This window comes from Acanthaster planci, linkage group LG01 (genome assembly GCF_054643075.1).
Source record: "Acanthaster planci isolate LZ-2023a linkage group LG01, COTS_SCS, whole genome shotgun sequence".
NCBI classification, from domain to species: Eukaryota; Metazoa; Echinodermata; class Asteroidea; order Valvatida; family Acanthasteridae; genus Acanthaster; species Acanthaster planci.
Genome location: NC_141777.1, coordinates 23,060,082 through 23,081,416, shown reverse-complemented (window position 1 = coordinate 23,081,416; position 21,335 = coordinate 23,060,082). Strand labels below are relative to the sequence as shown.

The window sequence follows — 21,335 nt, the reverse complement described above, 5'->3', positions numbered from 1 at the left end:
TATTTTGGGTGGGATGGTAAAAAACCCCTCTTTTTGGATTATTTTTTAAGATCGATGGTCCAAATGTATTTCTCTTGTTTTCTCATAAAGTTGTACACATGTGTACAAATGTGAATGAAATGAATTCAAGCCAGAGCTAGCGTTGATCTAAGGTTGAACGACTGTTTCCACCCATAAAATCTTTTCAAGATTATTTTATTCCTTACTTTATTGGCCTGCAGTGGAGCATAGCTACCAGTCCCATAACCTGGAGTGAAATTTGTACCACTGTCCGTGGCCACCCGGCCTGTCAGATTATCGGAGAAGAGGGGAGTTTGCAGGTTCTGGCAACCTGGGAAGGTCCAGTGGCGCCCGTGCTTGCAGTGTTCTGGAGGTGGCTGCAGATCCTGGACAGACCTGGCTGGACTTCTGGACTGGGAGCCATAGCTGTGTGATGGTGGGGCAGTCAGTGTGCGCGTGGCTCTTTTCGTCCTCTGCAGCTGGTGATCGGAATCGGTGGTTATGGTCGGTATCAACTGACCGGTGCTTTCGGAGGTCAAGCACTCCTCCTCTGATAGTTTCCTGAATTTCGGAACATCTAGGGTAAGGTGTGGAGGGACGGTGCTCTCGCCCCGTTCATGTGGCTGGAGTGGCTGTTGCATCTGGAATTGACCTTGATGATCACTTGGCGGTTTGGTCTTGGAAAACCTGCCGTACATCATCTCGAGGGCTCCCTCTATCACCTGCTTCACATACTCCTGTGCAAATCCCTCCAAATCACTGTATCCACAGGACTGCCTTCCTGACCGCACCAGTAGATAATCGCCCTCATATTTGGTCCCTTTAGTGGCCATCTGCAGTGCCTTCAGCAGTGCCATCTGGGGGTCTTCCTCCTGTCGCTTCTTGGGAGGCGTGCCGGAAAACTTCTCCTTGTTGAACGATGCTGAGAAGTCGCGGTGGAAGACTGGCTCCAAGGCTGTGGCCAGATACTCCAGTTGGCTGCTGGAGCATCGGTCGGTTATCCCGCAGAGCAGGATTCGTTTCTGCCACGGCATCCATGTCTCAAACCACTGGCACACTTTCTGGAATATCCGCTTGTTGTTGAAGTGGCTGCCTGTCTTTGCCAGCTGCTCACTAGTGACAGCTGCGCTGCCAACATGTGGGAGTGCCTTCACACCCTCAAAGTTACCATATCGTAAGTTCTTCTGTGGAAGTTGAAAAGTACTCCGTCTTCCATTAACAACAGAGAAATCAAAGTCGGCCATGGTCCATCACATTTTTCTCCCGAGCCTCTGAAAAAGCAGACCACAGCAAATTATATTTTAGTTAAATTTCATACCTTGGCTGGGTCTTACTCTTATCCTCAGATGTGAAGTACATGCTAAGTTCATGTACTATCTCATATTTTAAATAAATGGACACCATCCAGTGGGGTTGAGTGAAGCGATGCGGGAATGGAACATACAAAGGATGGGTAGCTTTGCCTTCTTCAGCTTTAAACACTTTAAAAGGTGTGTCAAATAACATCTAAATCAGATTGAAAATTCCTGAGATTTGTTTGAAAATGTGGAATTCTAACAAAGATGCTAACTTCCCATCAAAGCTCAATTCAGTTTCCCTCCGTCTTTGTTACGACCTCCCAAAAGTACATACAACAAAAGTAAGTGCCAAAAAGTAAGGCACACAATGAACTTCTGCCATCAGACTGTGTTCTACTTTCTGGAAGCTGTATTGACCATGAGGCGATCAATTACATGTATTTATTGGATTACGGAAAAAAAAGAGTTCAGACTCTAAAGTTCCATTTTTCTCTGCAATTAACTTATATAGGATCAAAGGAGAAAAAAAATAGAACTTAGTTCATTTCATTTTCAAATCATTGAAGAACACTGTAAGGAACGAAATAGGGCCTACTGTTAATTTTTTTCATTTTACTTTGTTTTTCTAAAATTGCTCAAAGTCAGTGGGTCTTGCAGAACTGTATGTGAGACTTAAACAATCACGAGGCAAGTGGTAACAGTAAGTAGCCTGGGCCTTGTTGAACACATGTACTGTAGATGTAGGGCCTAGTTAGTGTCACATTTAGGTCTAGACCCATAAACAGGGCCCGACGAATACTCCTCCGTCGTATACTGGGCCATTTCCCGATTCATAGGGATTTCTTTCGAAAAAGGATATCTGGGGGCGTAACTAAACATCCGCTTGATTTTTATGAGCTGAAATTGCACCAGCATGTTCACTACTTATGGTGTAAACCATGCACTAGGTTGTTAATTGTAGGAAATCTGCCTTTTCCTCATTTGAGGAAAAAAAGTTACCTTTTTTTGCCGTTTTCCCCCTCTGGACGAAGTTTGTCCTACTAGCACAAAAGCAACGGCTGTTTCGTCACTTCATGTTACTGAGAGCGAGCCGCGCTATTTTCTACGATTACTTAGATCGACAGGTACTCTCGCAGATCTGAACGAGATATGTAGGTGCTGAAGTCTGGGTGCAAACTACTAACTAGACGGGCTCTCGTACAGGGTACCATTACTTAATCATACAAAGGAGTCTGTGTAATGTACGAGTCAGGCGAAAATTTGTATGAAGTGGGAAAACGGCAAAAAGGCAACATTTTTTTCCTCCAAACGAGGAAAAGGCGAGTTTTCTATAATTAGCAACCTAGTGGATTTTTTACAGTGTAAGTAGTGAACATACCGGTGCAATTTCATCTCATAAAATTAAGCGGATGTTTAGTTATGCCCACGGATGTCCTGGATAAAGTTTTTGAAAGAAATCCCTATTAATTGGGACTGGGCCCAGTATACGACGGAGCTTTGTTGGGCCCTGTTTACGGGTCCAATGTAGGTCTAGATAGAGGTACATGTACATGGCCTAATCTGGTCGACGTTGGACCTGCATTATCTTGGACTGTCCAACCCCAATGCCAGTCTTCATTATTTTCATCTGTATCTGTATCACTATCAGGTTGCTGCAGCAAAACCTGAAAACAGAAGATTCTGCATCCCGCTAGAGTAGGTGACTAGGTAGCCCAGGTTGGACGACGTATATCTTAGTCGCAATGTAATGTAGACGTCGTCCAACCTGGGCTGGTGACTACGTAATAAAGTAACGTAGGTTCCCTGGCCGTGCCCGGTAGCAGGGCAAGACTACTGGGTTGGGAAACACGAACTTCTAGAGATATGTAATAGATTAGTTTGTTACCTAAGCCAAGTACAGACACCTCCACGCTCTTACCAGCATTTCCACCGGTCTCATCACGGAAGAATATAAGCACGCAAACATTAAGCCAAGGATGCGGTGCGGCGCGACGATCCGAGAGCTAGACGTACTCATCACAGACTACACGTATTTGGAGGTACACAAATATGAACTTGTGTCCTGCCGTATTAATGAGAGATTATGTGCTTGTAACCCTAGACAACGGCACCAGTCTAGAGGCCGAGCGGTTATGATGATGGCCTGCTGTTCTGACAAAATTAAGAGCCATTTATATTAATGCAAATATTTGTCAAGATTTTGTAAAACACTAAAACATCCTACTTGCCTTGATACAAAGAACAGTAAAAGTCACCAAAGTATAAAGGTTGACCTGTTCGTGGCAACCACACTGTCCATATACCTAGATTCGGACAATAATCTGGGTAATTTTATTTTATTTTATTTTACTTTTTTAAATTTAAACCATATTCATTGAGGGTAACCCATCCAGCAACATTTGGGACCCTCATTAAAAAAGAAAAAGAAATCCATCAAGATCGTAATATAAACATTATCACAAATACATGTGGATGACCACAAAAAAGATTTCTCATTCTTAAAAAAAATTACATTTAAAATCCATTAAGAAATAAAAAGTGGAAAAAGAAAGCAATTCAAAAAGAGGGGAAAAATAGGTATAAGTACAAGGGAAAATACATAAAGAAAACATTGAGCGTCCCCTACCTCCCCCAAGAATTAATATTAACTATCCAAAAATGCAAGTACAGATGAACTGGCAGAGTACAAGGTTAATACATGTATGTGGGACTATCCTATTATTATCTTTCAGCAGCCGCCGAAAAGAAGAATAAGGGCCTTAGCGAATGGCGAGAGGAATATCTTTAAAAATACAGAAGCTCTGTAACTAAAACTATATTCTTAAAAAGTTCACATTTAGGTTTAGGAATAACGAAGTTGCGCTGTGATACTACGCTGGTCGTTTGCCAAGCTGGATCCGGTTGAGTTTCCGGCACAAATAGTTCGGGGCAACACCGATGCCACTGAGCCCTAAAAGCCTGGCAGCCAAGTTGAAAGTGAATACGTTAGGGAACTATCATTGTATCAATGGTACTGAAAATTAGATTAGTGGTCGAAAATGGGGAAAATTTAAAAACAACACGTAGGGTTCTGTTTTGAAGTTTTGAATTTTGGTGGTGAGAGCCACACCATGCACAAGTAGTCAATATGGGGTAAACGAGAGCGTTGCATACCCCCCCCCCAAAAAAACCCAGTAGTTTTAACAAACTTTTTGTCTTGGTTAGCACAGAAATAGAAGAATTGATTTTATTACAGTCTATAGTAACATGTTCCGAAAAGTTGAGTTTGCTGTCTCTTACTACACCTAAGTGCTTATGCTAATTGTTTCATTGTTTGTCCCGAAATGAAGATTTTCAGAGTTGTTTTTGAGCAGTTCCAATCAGCATAACTTCTGTCTTTTGAGGAGAATTTGTTTATAGCCTGTAGCCATTTTGTCATGTTGCGAACATCCGACTTTAATTATCCGTTTTCAATGAGTTCCGTGTTTTTATCACCACAATAAATGAGAGTATCGTCTGCACATGTCAATGCTACAGTGGTAAAGACATCTGGGCAAATCATCGATATGTAATGAAAAAAGCAAAGGGCCGAGAATCGATCCTTGTGGTATGCCAGATGTAATTAGGTTGACTGAAGAAGGTGAAGACTTGTAACATACTGCTACGTTCTACCAGGTAAATACGACGATAGCCAGCTAACGATTGAAGTGGAAAAACCATAGAAAGGAAGTTTGTGTAAAAGAATGCTGTGGTTAACAGTGTCAAACGCTTTCTGTAAGTCAATAAATAAAGAGCCATAATTTACCATCGTAACTGTGATGGAGCCAGCTATCGTGGGCACGAGCCACTGCTGCTAGGGTGGAGTACTCAGGTTCGAATCTGGGGTGGTTGGGGGAAAAATATTATTTGTAGTGAGGTAAGGAAGGAGTTGGGAGTGGACCGCCTTTGCACGGATATTTGAAACAAGGGTAAAACTGATATCTAGGCCGATAGCATTTTACGATTTCCTGCTTTAAAATCCGGAAACTTTTGCCATTGTCCATACTTGAGGAATAGAACCAGTTGAAATGGCAAAATTCAAAATGTACGTGAGAGGGAGGATGACGTCATCAGGGGCTGCCAGCTTAGAGAGCTTGCCATCGATGTTGTCCAGACCAGAAGACTTCTATGGATCCAGCCCAGCAATCTCCATGAAGAAAAAATCTGGGGAATTTCTTCCACACGAAAAGGTAGTAGAACATTGGTTTAAATAGGAGCACTGATATTGATCATCACCATCTTGAAAATTAGTTAGAAGACCATTGCTAATATGATGCAGAGGCAGACCACGCAGGGGGGGGTATGTGACATTATGCCAATATTCTATCGTCTTGAAATAAGTTATTCACGGTAAGCTGATACTCTATGCACCGCTGTAAATGCAACTTGAAACGAGCGAGGAATCCGCGCCCAGATGCCACACCGTCTGTCCCGAACTTCCGGATTATGCGGAAAGGCCACGCCCTAAGCGATGGGATAACGTAACCGTTGTTCGCTTCTGCCTCAAAAAAGTTAATGAATTCAAAAATTTGGAAAGCAGTATAATCAGTGCTCAGGTTTCGTTGAGGATTGTGTATACAGGAAACTCAGTTTTAAAGAACGTATTGTTCTTATAGCCAAAACAAAATTTAAAAAATCTGTGAACAAAAAGGGCAAAGAGGTTTGGAATTTTGAGATCCAAACTGACAGTACTCGGAACTTGGGGAGGGGGGGGTTGAAATGGGGTAGTGGGTTAGCGGGTTAGCGTTACGCTAGTGGTTCTTTCTTTCCTCGCTTTGCACTAGTGAGGCACGGGTTCGAGTCCCTCTGGCTTGGCCCAGGCTTTAAATGCATTCGGTTTCCAGTCCATTTCGCTCTCGCAGGTTTTCGCCGGGTACTCGGTTTCCTCCTGCCTCTAAAACTGGACCTTCTTTCTAATTCCGTAAAAAGATGCTGAATAATAAATGTTATGAATAAACGTATCGTTGCTGGTGCAAATAGCCTAAGTAGTCCAAAGCGCCATTAAAACAAAACAACAACGAAAGAAGAAGTCACACTTGGTCATCAGGCCAGCATTTTTTATTTATTGGATTATATTATTATTGGATTATGAACATAAATATAGTAGAGGACGGAAAAAATCAAATTTTAAAGTTCCATTTTTCCCCACAAAATTAATTTATTTTGGAACTGAGGAGAAAAAATAATGTAGCCCTCTTTTTAAATTCAAAACACTAAAAACACCATAAGAGATAAAAACTTTTTTCCCCCAAAATTGCATTGTTCGGAACCGGCATGTTGGTAATCAAGCTACATGTAGTAACAAACTGTTGCCCTTCAGATGGTAACGCAAGTAGCCTATTCCTAGTATTTACATAGCGCCCTCAACAAGGTCGGTAATTTCAAGCGTTCAAAGTTTTGAACAGTAGGCTGCCCATAACATAACTGGTAGTGGGAGATTTGAAACGCGAACCTGCACACTGACATCGAATTAAAAAACGCTCCTGACGACCCCTGCGTAACCAAGCAGCGACGCTTCCAAAATTTAAAACGCCTACATGTACCCTATTAGGTCTAACGTTTAGACTGCAGTCACTATTCTAGTTAGTTGTACCGTGTCCCACTTCATAACATAATTCCTGCTATGTCAAAAGAAGAAATGGGTGTACCAGTTGAGAAGAACGTACCAGTAAGTAGGTAGGCCTGCCTAGGCCTTGTTAAGTTGTTAATAAACTTAAACAAGCAGTTAGCTTGTCAATTTGTCATGCCTGTTGAGTGTTGTTTTGGTCTCTTTCCCCATCGGCTGATAGACCCACTGGACAGGAAATGGTGAGGGGTCATGCCCCCCCCCCAATTTTGGACTAAATAAAAGGAGTCTTGTGGGTCTAGGCATGGAGGAAGGGTCTAGGCAACATTTTTATGCCAATATACCTCGTACATCATATATGTACTAATGTTCAGACCATTTTGGTTTAAAATTTATGGAAATTTCGTTGGAAAAAAGTAAATTTGTTTGACTTTTGAAAAAATAAGGCAATGAAAAATTACTTAGACATCCCATCAAATGCCAAATTTTGTTTGTTGTTTTTGAAAATTGCCATGTTATTATAAAAAAATATAGGCCAAGGCCTACATGTACGTACAAGTGTGACATGTACATGTTTAGCCTACCCATGTTATACATGTACCTGTTCATTTGGATAGGCCTATTAGTTGTCATCAGAAAAATGGTCCTCTCCGTTTCAATCCTAAATTGAGAAACTGGGGCATCTGAAAGAAATGGTCATTTTTTTCATGAATAATTTTGGAAATAGGCCTATTTGGAAAATACACATGTAGGGCCTAGCACTGCATACAATTACAAATCAGCAAACATTTTATGCAGTGTGAACAAAATTTCTGATATAAAAGAAACATAAACGGGGTCAGAGACATGTACATGCAGTATGATTTTGAAAGGACTCTGAGTAGGCTTAGCAAGTATCCCGCAGAGATGTTGAAAGTCTTGGCTTCATTTAAATGCCCATGCTTAGAGTCATGCTATTTAGTGTCAACAAGTGTCGGCGAGCACTAACAATTGGTGTCAACAAGTTATTCAAGCAGATTTGTGCAAAGATGTTTTATTTACAATGTTAATTAGGATCCTACATATCAAATTCATGTATTTATATCTATCTGAAGTGATATTTGAGTGTTGAAATTTGACAAAATTGGGCCTGTTTGTGCAATGCGACCGGCCACCATCTGTTTTTCGCATGGACGGCAAGGGAAAGAAAGATGGCGGCCCCCATAGATCAAGAAAAATTTTCATTTTCCTGCGAGAATCTCTGAAGCAAATTTAGTGTTTTTTTTTACACATTGGCAATTATTAGAATCTCTAAAATACATAAATGATAAAAACCACTTTTAAATCTGTAGAGGGTATTTCCAACTTGTTGACGCTTTGTTGACACTACTTGTGTTTGCTGATACTTGTTGACGCTAAATAGCATGACCACATGCTTAAGCTTGAAACAGTTTAACTTGTCTGAAATGAAAGAGCCCAATTAATTAAAAAAGGGATGTAGGGCTCTATTCACCTGGATCCCAGAAGGCCACAGGAAAGCACCTAAAATGACTGAATTTTCAAATCAATGCATGTACATGTAGTGTGTTTGTTTTCTGTTCAGATGCCTGAGGATGTTGAGATGGAGGAGGAAGATGGTATAGACAAAAATGAGTCCTGTGAGTTTGACACCTCAGATGACGATCAGCCGTTTGACACTTCACCCTTAAAAATTGATTGGTAAGATGCCCATCTGTACGAAAAATGCACTCGTAAGTCGTAACTGTATGTGTTTTTCATTGTTTTATATACACCAACAGACCACTCAGTTGACTTCAACTCTTGCGTTTGAATGCGTTTGCCCACATAGGGCAGAATGTCAGTTTGTTCTTGCTGTGATGGAATTTCTCTGCCTCTGTTTGGTTCAAAATCTGTAGGTTGGACTTGTCTGCGTATGGTCTTCCAGGCCAACTTGGTGTAAGTGCTATTCCAGGTAAACTTTGGATTTTCATTTGACCGAGCAAATTTTGGTTAAAAACATCAGGTATAAAGTAAGTTTGTGTAAAAAATGCTTACATTCAGCAAGTTGTAAGCCTCTCACCCAAATCCTATAGAGGCTTTATACGGTAGCCATCTTGCAGGGCAGTTCTTTTGTACCACAGGGAAATCTTTATGCATACCCTGTGGAACAAAAGCATGGGCCTGCAACCTGGCAGCCATGCAAACCCTCTATTAATGTGTACAGAATAACTTTCAATTGTCACTTTTATGATGACTGCCACAGTAACTTCCCAGTGAGTTCTAGTATGTTTCATGTGTGGTTTTTGTTTTCTTTCTTCTGAATGTAGGATGTCGCTTTGGCGAAGTGTGGAGAAAACTGAAGCCAGATATTGGTAAGATAAGTTAACACATATTGATCCATAATCTGAAGTTCAGATTTTGTGCTTCTCCGTTAAAAGTCTTGCTCATAATTTCATACTGCGGCGTTTGTTTTTAGACGACCGCACAGACGCTGCTGTTCATTCATGGGGTGCTGTTCAGTGCCACAATGAAGGTGCAGCACGTCTGCATTCCATGATCTCAATCATTTTTTGACACAACATATTCAAGGAGGTGAGGTACTGTGTGTTTGTATTTTTAGATGACCTAAAAAGGCTGGGTATTACAGATGTGTTCCTGTTGTGCACCAACGCCGAGCTGCTCCGATACAGAGTGCCGACGCTGCTAACTGAATATGCTGTGGCCCAGTTTGGTATCCACCACTTGCCCATGGAAGATGGAGCCAATCTGGAAGTCTCCAACATTCTTGGAGCACTTCAAACTCTGAGAGATCTCCTTGCAGCTGGGAAGAAGGTAACTCTACGTGTGCTGGGTGTATAATGAAGTTTTGTTCATTCACAAAGACATGGAAACATGACTGGATAATGCATTGAGAGTGATGGCTGGATGCCACTCTCTTTATGAAGTTTGTTTGTGTACGGCAATATGGGCATGTACACCATCCAGTTAGTACTTGGGTATCAGTGATTGATGTCTCCATAAAGATCATGGATTTATCAAACGTTCGCCATTACACTTTCATTGTTATTAAAAAATCACACATGTTCCTCACTTTCCAAGCTCTTTTTGGGAACAAGCAGCACTTTCTTTTCTTTCAATTTTCCTTACAATAAAGCTGATAGGAGCTCAACTCGAATGTTATTTCTGATTTGCCTCCAGGTTTTATTGCACTGTTACGGAGGACTTGGGAGATCTTGCCTTGTTGCCGCCTGCCTACTGCTGCAGTTGGACCCGGGGTTAGATTCTGAGACTGCCATTCAGAAAGTACGGGAGCTGAGGGGTCACAAGGCCATCGAGACCGTCAAGGTAGGAGTTTCAAAAAGCCCCTCCCCCTGTAGTTAATCATGCATACAGGGTCCTTACGTCATCCAGGTGCATTTCACTTCCAATGTTGGCCAAAGGGTACAAATTGTGCACTGTACATGTATATTCAGGCTTTTTCAAAGGGAGACTTTTGAGTTGCTTGTAACAAACATGTAAGCCCCACATAACCCAAAGATGCAGGTTATTTCCCCATGGGATTCATACCTTAAGTCAGGGCCATACAAAGGCAGAAATCAAGATAAAACCAAGTCCCGAGAAAGGACCCCCTTCAGAAAGTTATGCAGTGTGCTCGTGGGATTAAATTTTACTCTTTGTGTAGTTATGAATTCAAATAAAAAAAACCCCAAAAAATCCTTTGGAAAGAAATTTGTGAGATTCACAGATTGATTTCAGTGGTTATTAAGTTTTCAGCAAATCAGGGAAACAGAGTCTTATTAGCATGTGTAATTATAAGTCCATGATTTGTAACAGAACATTTCTTATGTTTCGTTACTTTCAGCAATACAATTTCATCAACGACTTCCGACAGCTTGCAGAAGACTGCCAAGAAGCCCTACAGGCAGTTCCGGAGCAAAGGTCAATCTCAAGATAACAGTGTGCGATGACCCAGGGGCCATGATCAGGTGATGATATGGGCAAGGATTCACCTCACGTACATGTAAATATGACATGAATAAGAAAATCCGACGTCAGCATTGGGGATTTGCCGCCTTCCAGATTTACACATGCAACTGATGAAAGCTTACTTCACATGGAGATTGTTCCTTTTCAGTGTAAAACATGTAATACATGGTGTGCATGTACATGTATGGCCGTGTCCAACTTACCTGGCTGTGGCTCGAAAATACACACAAGTCTATGGTTGTGGCTTCCGCCATTCCCCATCAAGATGTGTCTAGTTTCAAGCCAGAGCCTAGTAATTTGGACGTGGCCTATGTTATCACGGTTATAGCACCACCTATCCACCATACTTGCACATGGGTCATTCTACAAATCAGGGGTCCAATGTTTTTCATGCCCCTGTCATATATTATTTTGTAAGTTCAGAACACATTTTCTTGTCGCCAAGAGTGATGAATTAATGCAAATTACCTGCCAAACAAATAATAATAGTTCAAAATCAATTTCAGTGATATTTCCATGTCAAATAACAAAGGTCAGGGGACACAAAAATGTAGCACTTTTGGACCCCAAATGCCTAGAATGACCCACATACATGTCCATGAAGCTCACCAAGATCCTGCAGTTGCATAATCAGTTGCACTCTTTATCATGTCTTTTAGTTAAAAGATTTTTATGGTGGCCATGGATTGAATTTAAAAAGAAGACGTGGATATTTATCAACAGAGGTACACGAAACCTCTTAGAATATTTGCTGCACCACTTAGTACTGTTCTCAGTATTTTCAAATATATGATGTATTTTCATTTGCTAGTTTTGCTATTTAATCAGGAAATGAATTCATGTTTTTATTGCAAGAATCATTACCAATCAATCTAAATTTGGATCTCTGTGGAATAGTGAAATTTTGTGTCCGTAATTCAGCTGTATGTGCACCATCAATTCTGCACAGCTAATTATCTACAAGATGTGTTCAAAAAGTGATGGAATTGCAGGTACAGGAGTATAGATATTCAGGTCCTTGCAAATCCTTTTGTTTGGTTTTGTTTGTTCTGGTTTGGGTTTTAGTGAAATGCAGACTGCTTCTATGTATTCATATCCGTAGTCATTTATAAGATTTTTGCTCAGCGAATTAAAAAATGTATTCACGGATAGTGTGTGACATTCATTTGTTGATAAGCAGCTCGGTGCATTTACATACAACACTGTCATGTACAATAAATACAGCAAGAACGCTGAAATTATAAGAGAATATTTGTATTTTTATTGGAGGCAAATAAACAGAGAACAAAGGATATTGTACACCTGACCCGTTTTTGTGTGACAAATTCTTCAAAATGCACCAATGGTTATGGTATCAAATACATGTATCTGGATTCCACCTGTCTTTCCATGCCTATGCCACTGAAACAATTGTTGACTTATTTCCATTCTCTCTGGACATAAAAACGAAAAGACATACATGAATTAGCTCCTGCTTGTTTTGAAATTAATCAAATTTAAGTGACTTCTTGAGGTTTTAAAGGGCTGGGCCAGATTAGCCAGTGTACTAATTACTAGTCCTTTTATCCACTGTAGATATTTCTGAAATTCTCTGTGTTTCACTGATGCTGCACACTATGTATTTGTATCATCTTCATAAGGTATGTTACCTAACTGATGAAATGCTACACTTCATTGAAATAATGTCATTGAAAATAATGTAATGTACCCCCGGGCCAGACTGTTAAAGCCTGAGAAATCTTGATCTTGCTCGGTTCCCTTCAGGCTTCTGTGCCTTTCCCAGTCAGAAGCCAGAAGGAAACCCTCTTGGAAGTTGACAACAGATTATCCCATCAAGATGGAATACGAGCACTGTAAACATCTATTGGCTGATGGATTACAATGTCAACATTGGAGGTTGGGTCAAGATGTTCATGAGTGTCATTGTTATTGCTGGTATGATGGCAATTGAATGTGCACTGCCCAGGATGGTCCTTTGGCTAGGAGGGGACTTGCCTCTCATCTTGAGGTACCGTACATGTACATGTAATGTCAGGCTTATAAGCTGTGCTGCTGGTTACCCCAACTACATGTACTTCACTTCCAACCTCTTCACCTTAATCCCATTTCAACCTATTACAGATTTCTGTTCTCAAAGTTATCACAATGCTATTACTGAATACATGGGAAGTAGAAAAATTATGTACATTATTTGTGAGTACTTTTCATGACATTCTGCATAATTATAACATGGCATATGCACCGTTTACCAGGGCTGACTAGAATTGAAGCTTCTGGTACTAATGACTACATGTGCATAAAAAACTCTAAAAGTGAAAGAAGCTGTATCACCAGCCTCCTCTTCAAACCACGGTTCTGGTTTAGTCTTCTTTCCCCTGAGATTTGGCTTTTCCAAACCATCACAGAGACATGTAAACAGGAAGATGGTGACAAGGTCCAGTCTGCAAACCTTGTGCTCATGCACTGATCACTGGCTATCCGGTGGCTAGTAAACGAGGCATCCTGTTCTGACATCACCTCTGCGACAAAATTGATGATATGTCTTGCGCCGACCACATCATGGCTGGTCTTGCTGCTTAGATGTCCTTGGCATCTTTGTGGACACGCACTCCTTGAACCTGGCCACCTCTTTCTGACACTGTCGCCAGTCCCTATGCTCCGCCATGCAATTCTGAAGAAAGCACACAAACTCCGGAGTTTTGTGTTTTTTGTGTCAGCTGTTAAATGTTGCTAATATCACTTTCAGGGCATGATAAGAACTGGCTTTGGTTTAAAAAGCAGTGTCCTAGTCAAGACCAAAGATTGTATAGTGCCGCCAAGCGGCTAAGAATGCGAACTTCACAGTGAATACACGTAAAACGTTGTAATCGCATAGGCGCCATTTGAGCAAGCGATACACCTGCGCAATGCACATTAATGCACAGGCGCCGCGGCAGGCATGTCCACCTGGTGAGCCTGCGCCGAAACATTACTGTAAACTGCGCAGGCGTATCGCTTGCTCAAATGGCGCCCATGTTAATTACATCTTTTGGGCAGGGTTATCCATCTTGCGCCTTCGGCGCTATACGATCTTTGGTCAAGACCCCTTTGGACATCACAAGACCAACACGAGACTTCCATTCTGAATTCTGTCTTTTCGCAGACATGCAGTTATTTGAAATCAACAGGAACAAAAGCATTCCTTCCCTATTCACCCTGTAGCTAGTGATTGATCTTTTGATGGTCCCGACTTCAACAGTGCTGAAAAGTTAGAAGGAAAACTTGGCAGATGTCTTCACACGTCACGGTTGTACTGTCGTACATGTAGCTGTCCAGAAAACTACACACCATTCTCAGAGTTTCCCAAATAACATGAGCTCACTGCATTTTGTGCATCTAAACTAGAGTGTACATATACATGTATGCATTACATGGAAGCCTATGAAGTTTCCTCACCTGGACATCATGATGGAGTGCCAGGCATCCGGCTTTCTTCAGCATGGAATCTACGCGGTCATCCTCTTCGTCCTCCTCCTGCTCCTCCTCAGGCCCTGCCCCTTCTCCTTTACCCTCACTCTTCTTTTTGGACTGACCCCAGTTGTGTCTCAAGTGGTCTGGGACTTGGGTGGACATCTCGCAAGATCCAAACTACGTGTACAATAGAATGTAAGAGCATCAATGGAATCTACGATATCTCCCATGTCAGATGTCCTGTTCATCTCCAAAGTGGAGAAACAAAGTGTGGCTGGGACCATCCAAACTGTACTTAGGACTCATGCTACAATGTAATGTGATGTCATAGATGTTATGATTGTAAAGCCGCCCAAGCCCTCATTTTGGCACCTGTCAGAATCACACTGTAAACAGTAAAAGAAGGAGTCGCTGAGTATACAGTCACATCATTTAGGGCATAACGACCCACATCATTTTCGGCACAACAGAGTACCCCGCCACCCACACCAGTAGCCAGCTACAAGGTCACACTGTCATTCTTAATTAAAAATAAATACATTTGACACCATTTCTGGTTCACATACAAAGCAACACCACCTCCCTTTGATTTATTTGTTGCACTGGGTGATCTGTCTAGCTGGAGAACGTCAAACCCATCTATATCTATCAAATCATCTGGGATGGATGAATGTAACCACGTTTCCGTAAGGTACAGCAAGCTTGAGTATCTAACATGTAATGAAAAAAGCCTCATGCTTTTCCAAAATGTTCTGGATGCAAATCTAAATCTTTCATTCTCTTGACCTACTGTAGGAACAGGGTGCTGAAGGTGGAATCAGGTCAACTTGCCTCTTACCAACTCACCCCTTTGCCAACTCGCCCCTTACCAACTCACCCCTTTGCCAACTCGCCCCTTACCAACTCACCCCTTTGCCAACTCGCCTCCTAGCAAACTAGCCTCCTAATCAAGTCGCCCCTTCGTTATTTTTCCTTTTTCCACATTATCATGTTATTTTTGTGGTAATATTGTTTTCTCTTTTCTTACAAAATTGTTTCCCTTTCAAGGTTAGATAGCTTCTTCCTTGAGCTCTGTTAATTTTTTTAACATTCTGTTGAAAGTTGATTTCTCCAGTTTATATTTTTAATGCATGTGAGTGGGATTGAACTTCTCCAAATCGTGTCGTCATTGTTTTCTGGCTTGGCCCCCGGTGTACGTCGCCAAGATATCAGCACGGAAAATTCTTCATTAAAATAATAACAATGGTAATAACTTATAATAAAAACAAAACAAACACAGCTTGAAGTTTAGAGTAAAGAACATTTCATTTAAAATATATTTAAAGTGAGATTTAAATACTTGTAGGTCAAGGTAGTGATGCTTGCCAGACATCAAATTCTGACAAGCTTAGTTTATTGACTAATTGTCAATAATCCCCTTAAGGTGAACTCTTCAATATCCCACCTTCTGCCAGGACACTTAGGCCTATTATTACTTTGGAAATATACATGTAGTTAATTGTCCAAACCAGTGGACTCTCCTCTGAGGGGACGACTTGGTCGGGGGTGACTCGGCCAGGGGGCGAGTTGGCTAGGTTACACCACACGCAGTCTCAAGGCTTGTCACTGACATGACTGATGAGGAGTTACATTAGTTTTTCTCATTACTCCAATGAAACACTGCATGTCACTTACACAATTCGCTGTGAAATAACCAAGGCATACATGTACATGTAAACACTTCAAAAAGCAACACTGCGTGCGAACATGGTAAGCAGAACTCGAATGTGTCAAAGGCAATTTCGTTTCCTCGCTCTCGATTGTTCAACTTCAGTTTACTACTTGTGTAGCTCTAGTGTATTACACAAGCGAGCCACACGCAATGATGCATACGTATATATGCATGTACAGTATGTGCACAGTAAGCCTCTGCAAGCACCACTGCAGCAGCACATATGTACGACTGTGACTGGATGATATTTGTAAAGAACGCCACCAATAGTTGGAAATTGTCTTATTCATCTTCCGTTAAGCGTTGCAAAGGCTGCTGAAAGTTGCCAAACTTGATATCCCCCCGCCTAACCTGAAAAGAAAGTCTCTCAGACCCACATGAAATTAAAGCCTATTTCCTCCTTTTTTCGTTTTTTAAAAGAGTATAATCACAGCGGGGAGATTTTCTGTTGTTTGAATGAAAAATACATATTGTTCCCGAAATAGCTCATAAATGCCAACAAGCCAAACTGTAAGAGAAAAAATTAAATTAATTGGAAGTCATTTAATCATCAATTTGAAACTTATTAATTTCTACAATGGTTGCGTATTATAAAATTAAGATTTCACGTGAGTTAGGATGAAGCCAAACCTTCTTGAATTGTGCCCGCCTTCTGTACTTCCCAGACCAAAAATTTTGGTGGAGTAGAATCCTTGACTCTAGTCATTGCAACTTTGGTTTGCTCAGTTGCTTATTGCTATAGTTACTCGATTTTATTGAACTGAAACGGACACAGCCCTTTTCTTCTTTCTATGAGGGATGAATTAAAAGATGAAAAGAAAAAGGGCTTCCACTTATTTTAGCACACTATCCAATTGAGGTTCGCTTGTTGGGGGGCCAGTTACTTTATTGGTTTAGCGTGCAAGGTTGAATTAGACAGGCGATCAAGCCTCGTTCTTGCACTGAGTGCGTATAACTACAGTATGTAAGTCCGGAATCAAAGTACATGGTTTTATCATGGCGTATTGTAAAATCTTTGTTTACTCAACTCTTATCATTGAACAGCGAGTGAATTCGAGTAGCTTTTCAAAGGGCAAGCAGGCCTGACAGAGGGATGGCTTTGCGTACGCGTGCTGTAAAAACGAGCCAGACCGCGAGGACGAGGTTGAACCCGAGTCAACTGTGGATCCTACTCAAATACATTTGCATAGGAAACATATAATACCCTCAGTTCCAGGACTGGCTATTTAGTTACATGTATCTCGGACGAAGCGTCGGTAGCAGAATGGAATCCACTATGCTTCGTGCAAATCTTTTCAAGCGCGTCGATGTGGGCTTGTTTCTGATCGGTTGTCTGATTGTTGTCACCAATGGCAACGGTAAGAACTGACATTACTCAGATTGAAATTAAAATTAAGGCATTGAGGGGTGTATTTAATATGATTAAAATCATCATTCAGTTTTGTTGCATTAATTTGACACTGTCCCTCATCAAAAACTTGTTTTACAAATGATTAGGCCCTACTAATTTCTACGTGACTTTTGGCTCATTTTTACAATTCGTTTTCGACAGTGTTGTAAAAATGGATCGTGGCTCATGGCTCAAAATATTTTCCACTCGTGAGGCATTTGACAAAACCTCCTTTGTTTTGTCAACCACCAAGCACTTGATTCTGCTGGTTTAAAAAATGGAGGCAAACTCAAAGCGATTCCATTTTGGACTTACTTTGGGACCACTGACGTTTTACTTTTTGTGCAACTGTCATAAGTTGGAGAAAAAGATGGTTGTTATTGTCAAAGACCAAACGGTTAACTTGTCTGAGATGGATTGGTGTCTAGGGTCTTCTCAAGACGAGGAGTCAAAAGCCTGTGGTTTTTAAATAGTCGGTGCCTTTCACACGTTTACACTCCCGATAACAGAGCTAAAACTGAAGTCACAGACTCGACTCAATCAACATTTTTAGCGACCCGACTCATTTTGAGAACCAACGGGCAAATAACTTGACTCACTGCAAGAAAATTACTACAATCGACTTAAGACGCTCATCAGAGGACTCGACTCGAGTGAAAGTTAATAAGACTTGAGCCTCAAAAACAGAAGTAAAGCTTCTTTTCGGAAAGTGTTGGCAATGGCTGAAGGTGCCAAATCATGTCGTGAATGTCCTTATGTGCATGCGTACTATCACTGTTTCCATCACAAAGAGACATATCGGCCGAAAATCATACTGTTTTGTCGTTTTTCTCGAAATCAATTAAGCTATGTGAGATGCCTACAACTTGGTGTAATAATTTGTTTTTACAAAATCTACTGAGATCAGCAAAATAACGATGATCTCTGTGGGGCAAAATTCAGCTAAACCACATTTTCGTGTTCTAGAAAAGACAAATTTGTCTTCCACAGATATAAAAAAAGCGTAAAACCATGGGAATGTCTCGTTTTGCAGACGAATTTTGACTCCAGAAATGTTACAACTTTTGCACCTGGCACGCGCTATGGCAATTAAAACCCTACCTGCAGCGAAGTTGATTCATTCGGGATCCAATTTTTTTTCTAATGATGTAATTAAATTTAAAAAGCAACCACTTTATAAAAGACCCACCCTGATCCGCGTTGCGTGTGAGCCTCCACGTCCTCAATCTGTTTCTGCCTTTGCTCGGCGAGTACATTTTTAATGTCACTTTTACTTACGACCACTTTATTTTGGCTCGGGAAGGTAAATGTGCCCAACTCGGTCTTGTCGGGTTTCTCCAATTTGAACTGTACTTTGAGGGTGGTTTGAAGTTTATAAGACCAAATTTCTCAAAATTCGTCTAATGCTTTCTTCTCGATGAAAGTCTTGTAAAAATCAAAAAAGTGTACAAGATCGTATTCAAAGAAGCTGGGTATTAGCTCCCAGTTGCGGTAGTTACCTGAAAGCGTCTCACCTTTCTAATATCAACTTCTGCAGTTTCCTTGGGTTGGGTGTAATTGTTAACGGCTTTGATGAGATCTTGCTTTAGGACTCTGCCCATGTGTGTAAATGGAATATTGTTCTCTTGAACCGTTTTTAAGAGCTGGCGATATGATTGACGCGGGAGGTACCTGATTTGCTTTTGGTTCGTTCGAATGGCTTGAACAAGTTCAGGTTTGGTGTGAAATTTACGATTTGGTGGTTGTAATGGAATGTTATACTGCTTGACAAAATTTGCTAAAAATGATTTCTTAAATCGGTTGAAGGTCGAAAATAGTGGTCTTGATTTGGGGCTGATCGTATCTCTCTGTTTATATATAGGTTTTTAAATTTAATCTCTTTTTTTCTCGCGACTTGACTTGACATGCTTTTTTTATTAATAGCCCATTTATTTAAGGAAGTCGTAAACATAGCGCATTTTACCTAAAACAGAGCCCGAATAGGCCGGGCAAGTCGAGACTTATAGCGGTTGGGAAAGCGATGGGAATTCCCAAGTAGAGCCTCAAATTGTTTATGAAAAGCAGCGGGGTCAAATTTCCATGTTTTTGTGAGGAAGCCCCGGCGCTTGTGTAAATAGGTCTGTGTGCGTTGGACCGTGGAAGCAGAGCGAAAAAATTAAGGTGGCTGATCCCGAACTCTCCTATATATACTACTACATTATATAAGTTCGGAATCAAAGTACACGGTTTTATCATGGCGTATTGTAAAATCTTTGTTTACTCAACTCTTACCATTGAACAGTGAGTGAATTTGAGTAGCTCCAGTCCCAAAGGGTGAGCTGTAAAAACGAGCAAGACCGCGAGGACGAGGTTGAACCCGAGTCAACTGTGGATCCTACTCAAATACATTCGCATAGGAAACATATAATACCCTCAGTTCCAGGACTGGCTATTTAGTTACATGTATCTCGGACGAAGCGTCAGTAGCAGAATGGAATCCACTATGCTTGGTACAAAACTTTTCAAGCGCGTCGATGTGGGCTTGTTTCTGATCGGTTGTCTGATTGCTGTCACCAATGGCAACGGTAAGAACTGACATTACTTAGATTGAAATTAAAATTAAGGCATTGAAGGGTGTAAATAAAATGATTAAAATCATTGTTCAGTTTAGTTGCATTGATTTGACACTGTCCCTCATCAAAAACTTGTTTTACAAATGATTAGGCCCTACTAATTTCTACGTGACTCTTGGCTCATTTTTACAATTCGTTTTTGACATTGTTGTAAAAATGAATCGTGCACTCGAACTGCTCATAATGTTTTCCACTCGTGAGGCATTTGACAAAACTTCCTTTGTTTTGTCAACCACCAAGCACTTGATTCTGCTGGTTTAAAAAATGGAGGCAAACTCAAAGCGATTTCCATTTTGGACTTACTTTGGGACCACTGACGTTTTACTTTTTGTGCAACTGTCATAAGTTGAAGAAAAAGGTGGTTGTTTTTGTCAAAGACCAAACGGTTAACTTGTCTGAGATGGATTGGTGTCTAGGGTCTTCTCAAGACAACGAGGAGTCAACAGCCTGTGGTTTTTAAATAGTCGGTGCTTTTCACACGTTTACACTCCCGATAACAGAGTTAAAACTGAAGTCACAGACTCGACTCAATCAACATTTTTTAGCGACCCGACTCGTTTTGAGAACCAACGGGCAAATAACTTGACTCACTGCGAGAAAATTACTACAATCGACTTAAGACGCTCATCAGAGGACTCGACTCGAGTGAAAGTTAATAAGACTCGAGCCTCAAAAACAGAAGTAAAGCTTCTTTTCGGAAAGTGTTGGCAATGGCTGAAGGTGCCAAATCATGTCGTGAATGTCCTTACGTGCATGCGTACTATCACTGTTTCCATCACAAAGAGACATATCGGTCGAAAATCATAATGTTTTATCATTTTTCTCGAAATCAATTAGGCTATGTGAGATGCGTATAACTTGGTGTAATAATTTTTTTTTACCAAATCTACTGAGACCAGCCAAATAACGATGAGCTCTGTGGGGCAAAATTCATTTAAACCACATTTTTGTGTTCTAGAAAAGACCTTTTTGTCTTCCACAGATATAACGTTGTCAAAAAGGGCAAAACCACAGGAATGTCTCGTTTTGCAGACGAATTTTGACTCCGGAAATGCTACAACTTTTGCACCTGGCACGCGCTATGGCAATTAAAACCATACCTGCAGCGGAGTTGATACACGCGGGATCCAATTTGTTCTAATTACGTAATTAAATTTTTTCGGCCAAATGCAAAAACCTCCTGTTACTTTGTACCTCTGTGCATGCTGAACAGCCTAGTTTAGTCACCTTTAACGTGGGACTTCCCTGAGTTGAGTAATTCTTTTCCAGAGTCAGCCTCCAGTCAAGTCAAATAGGGATTGTATGTAAATATCTCAGCCCAGTG

The 21,335-nt window shown here is 41.0% G+C and overlaps 4 protein-coding genes across 10 annotated transcripts in view; 2 read left to right on the top strand and 2 right to left on the bottom strand.

Moving 5' to 3' along the window:
• The window catches only part of LOC110978414 (uncharacterized), a 45,668-nt gene extending 42,323 nt beyond the window's left edge, over positions 1-3,345 (bottom strand). For 3 of the 4 annotated variants that reach the window (XM_022233402.2, XM_022233404.2, XM_087140257.1), the window contains exons 1-2: positions 3,217-3,345; positions 207-1,271 (exon numbers count right to left, since the gene is read on the bottom strand). In XM_022233402.2, coding sequence (XP_022089094.2) covers positions 207-1,244 — 1,038 coding nt within the window. In that variant the 5' untranslated portion in view covers positions 1,245-1,271; positions 3,217-3,345. Of the gene's footprint in view, positions 1-206; positions 1,272-3,183 lie in introns of all 4 variants that reach the window. The other variant, XM_022233403.2, reaches the window with a different exon arrangement.
• A 3,425-nt stretch (positions 3,346-6,770) lies between these two features.
• On the top strand, positions 6,771-12,147 carry LOC147800556 (cyclin-dependent kinase inhibitor 3-like). 3 transcript variants are annotated; one of them, XM_087144748.1, is made up of 7 exons: positions 6,771-6,984; positions 8,465-8,580; positions 8,778-8,833; positions 9,189-9,233; positions 9,482-9,693; positions 10,060-10,206; positions 10,724-12,147. In XM_087144748.1, exons 1-7 carry the CDS (start codon positions 6,940-6,942, stop codon positions 10,814-10,816), a joined length of 714 nt encoding a protein of 237 aa, XP_087000874.1. In that variant the 5' UTR covers positions 6,771-6,939; the 3' UTR covers positions 10,817-12,147. The 3 variants fall into 3 exon arrangements, with proteins under 3 accessions (XP_087000874.1, XP_087000880.1, XP_087000877.1); XM_087144754.1 differs by having other exon boundaries at positions 6,772-6,988; XM_087144751.1 differs by having other exon boundaries at positions 6,772-6,992.
• On the bottom strand, positions 12,087-16,210 carry LOC147800555 (uncharacterized). The gene is made up of 3 exons (XM_087144760.1): positions 15,973-16,210; positions 14,284-14,475; positions 12,087-13,519 (listed from the first exon to the last, which is right to left on the bottom strand). The coding sequence occupies exons 2-3, from the start codon at positions 14,458-14,460 to the stop codon at positions 13,406-13,408; spliced, it is 291 nt and encodes a 96-aa protein (XP_087000886.1). The 5' UTR covers positions 14,461-14,475; positions 15,973-16,210; the 3' UTR covers positions 12,087-13,405.
• Positions 16,211-17,215: 1,005 nt separating this feature from the next.
• LOC110978336 (sushi domain-containing protein 2-like) overlaps positions 17,216-21,335 on the top strand; it is an 18,325-nt gene continuing 14,205 nt past the window's right edge. The window contains exons 1-2 of one of the 2 annotated variants that reach the window (XM_087146028.1): positions 17,216-17,367; positions 19,681-19,963. In XM_087146028.1, coding sequence (XP_087002154.1) covers positions 19,840-19,963 — 124 coding nt within the window. In that variant the 5' untranslated portion in view covers positions 17,216-17,367; positions 19,681-19,839. The remainder of the gene's footprint in view (positions 17,368-19,680; positions 19,964-21,335) is intronic. The other variant, XM_087146025.1, reaches the window with a different exon arrangement.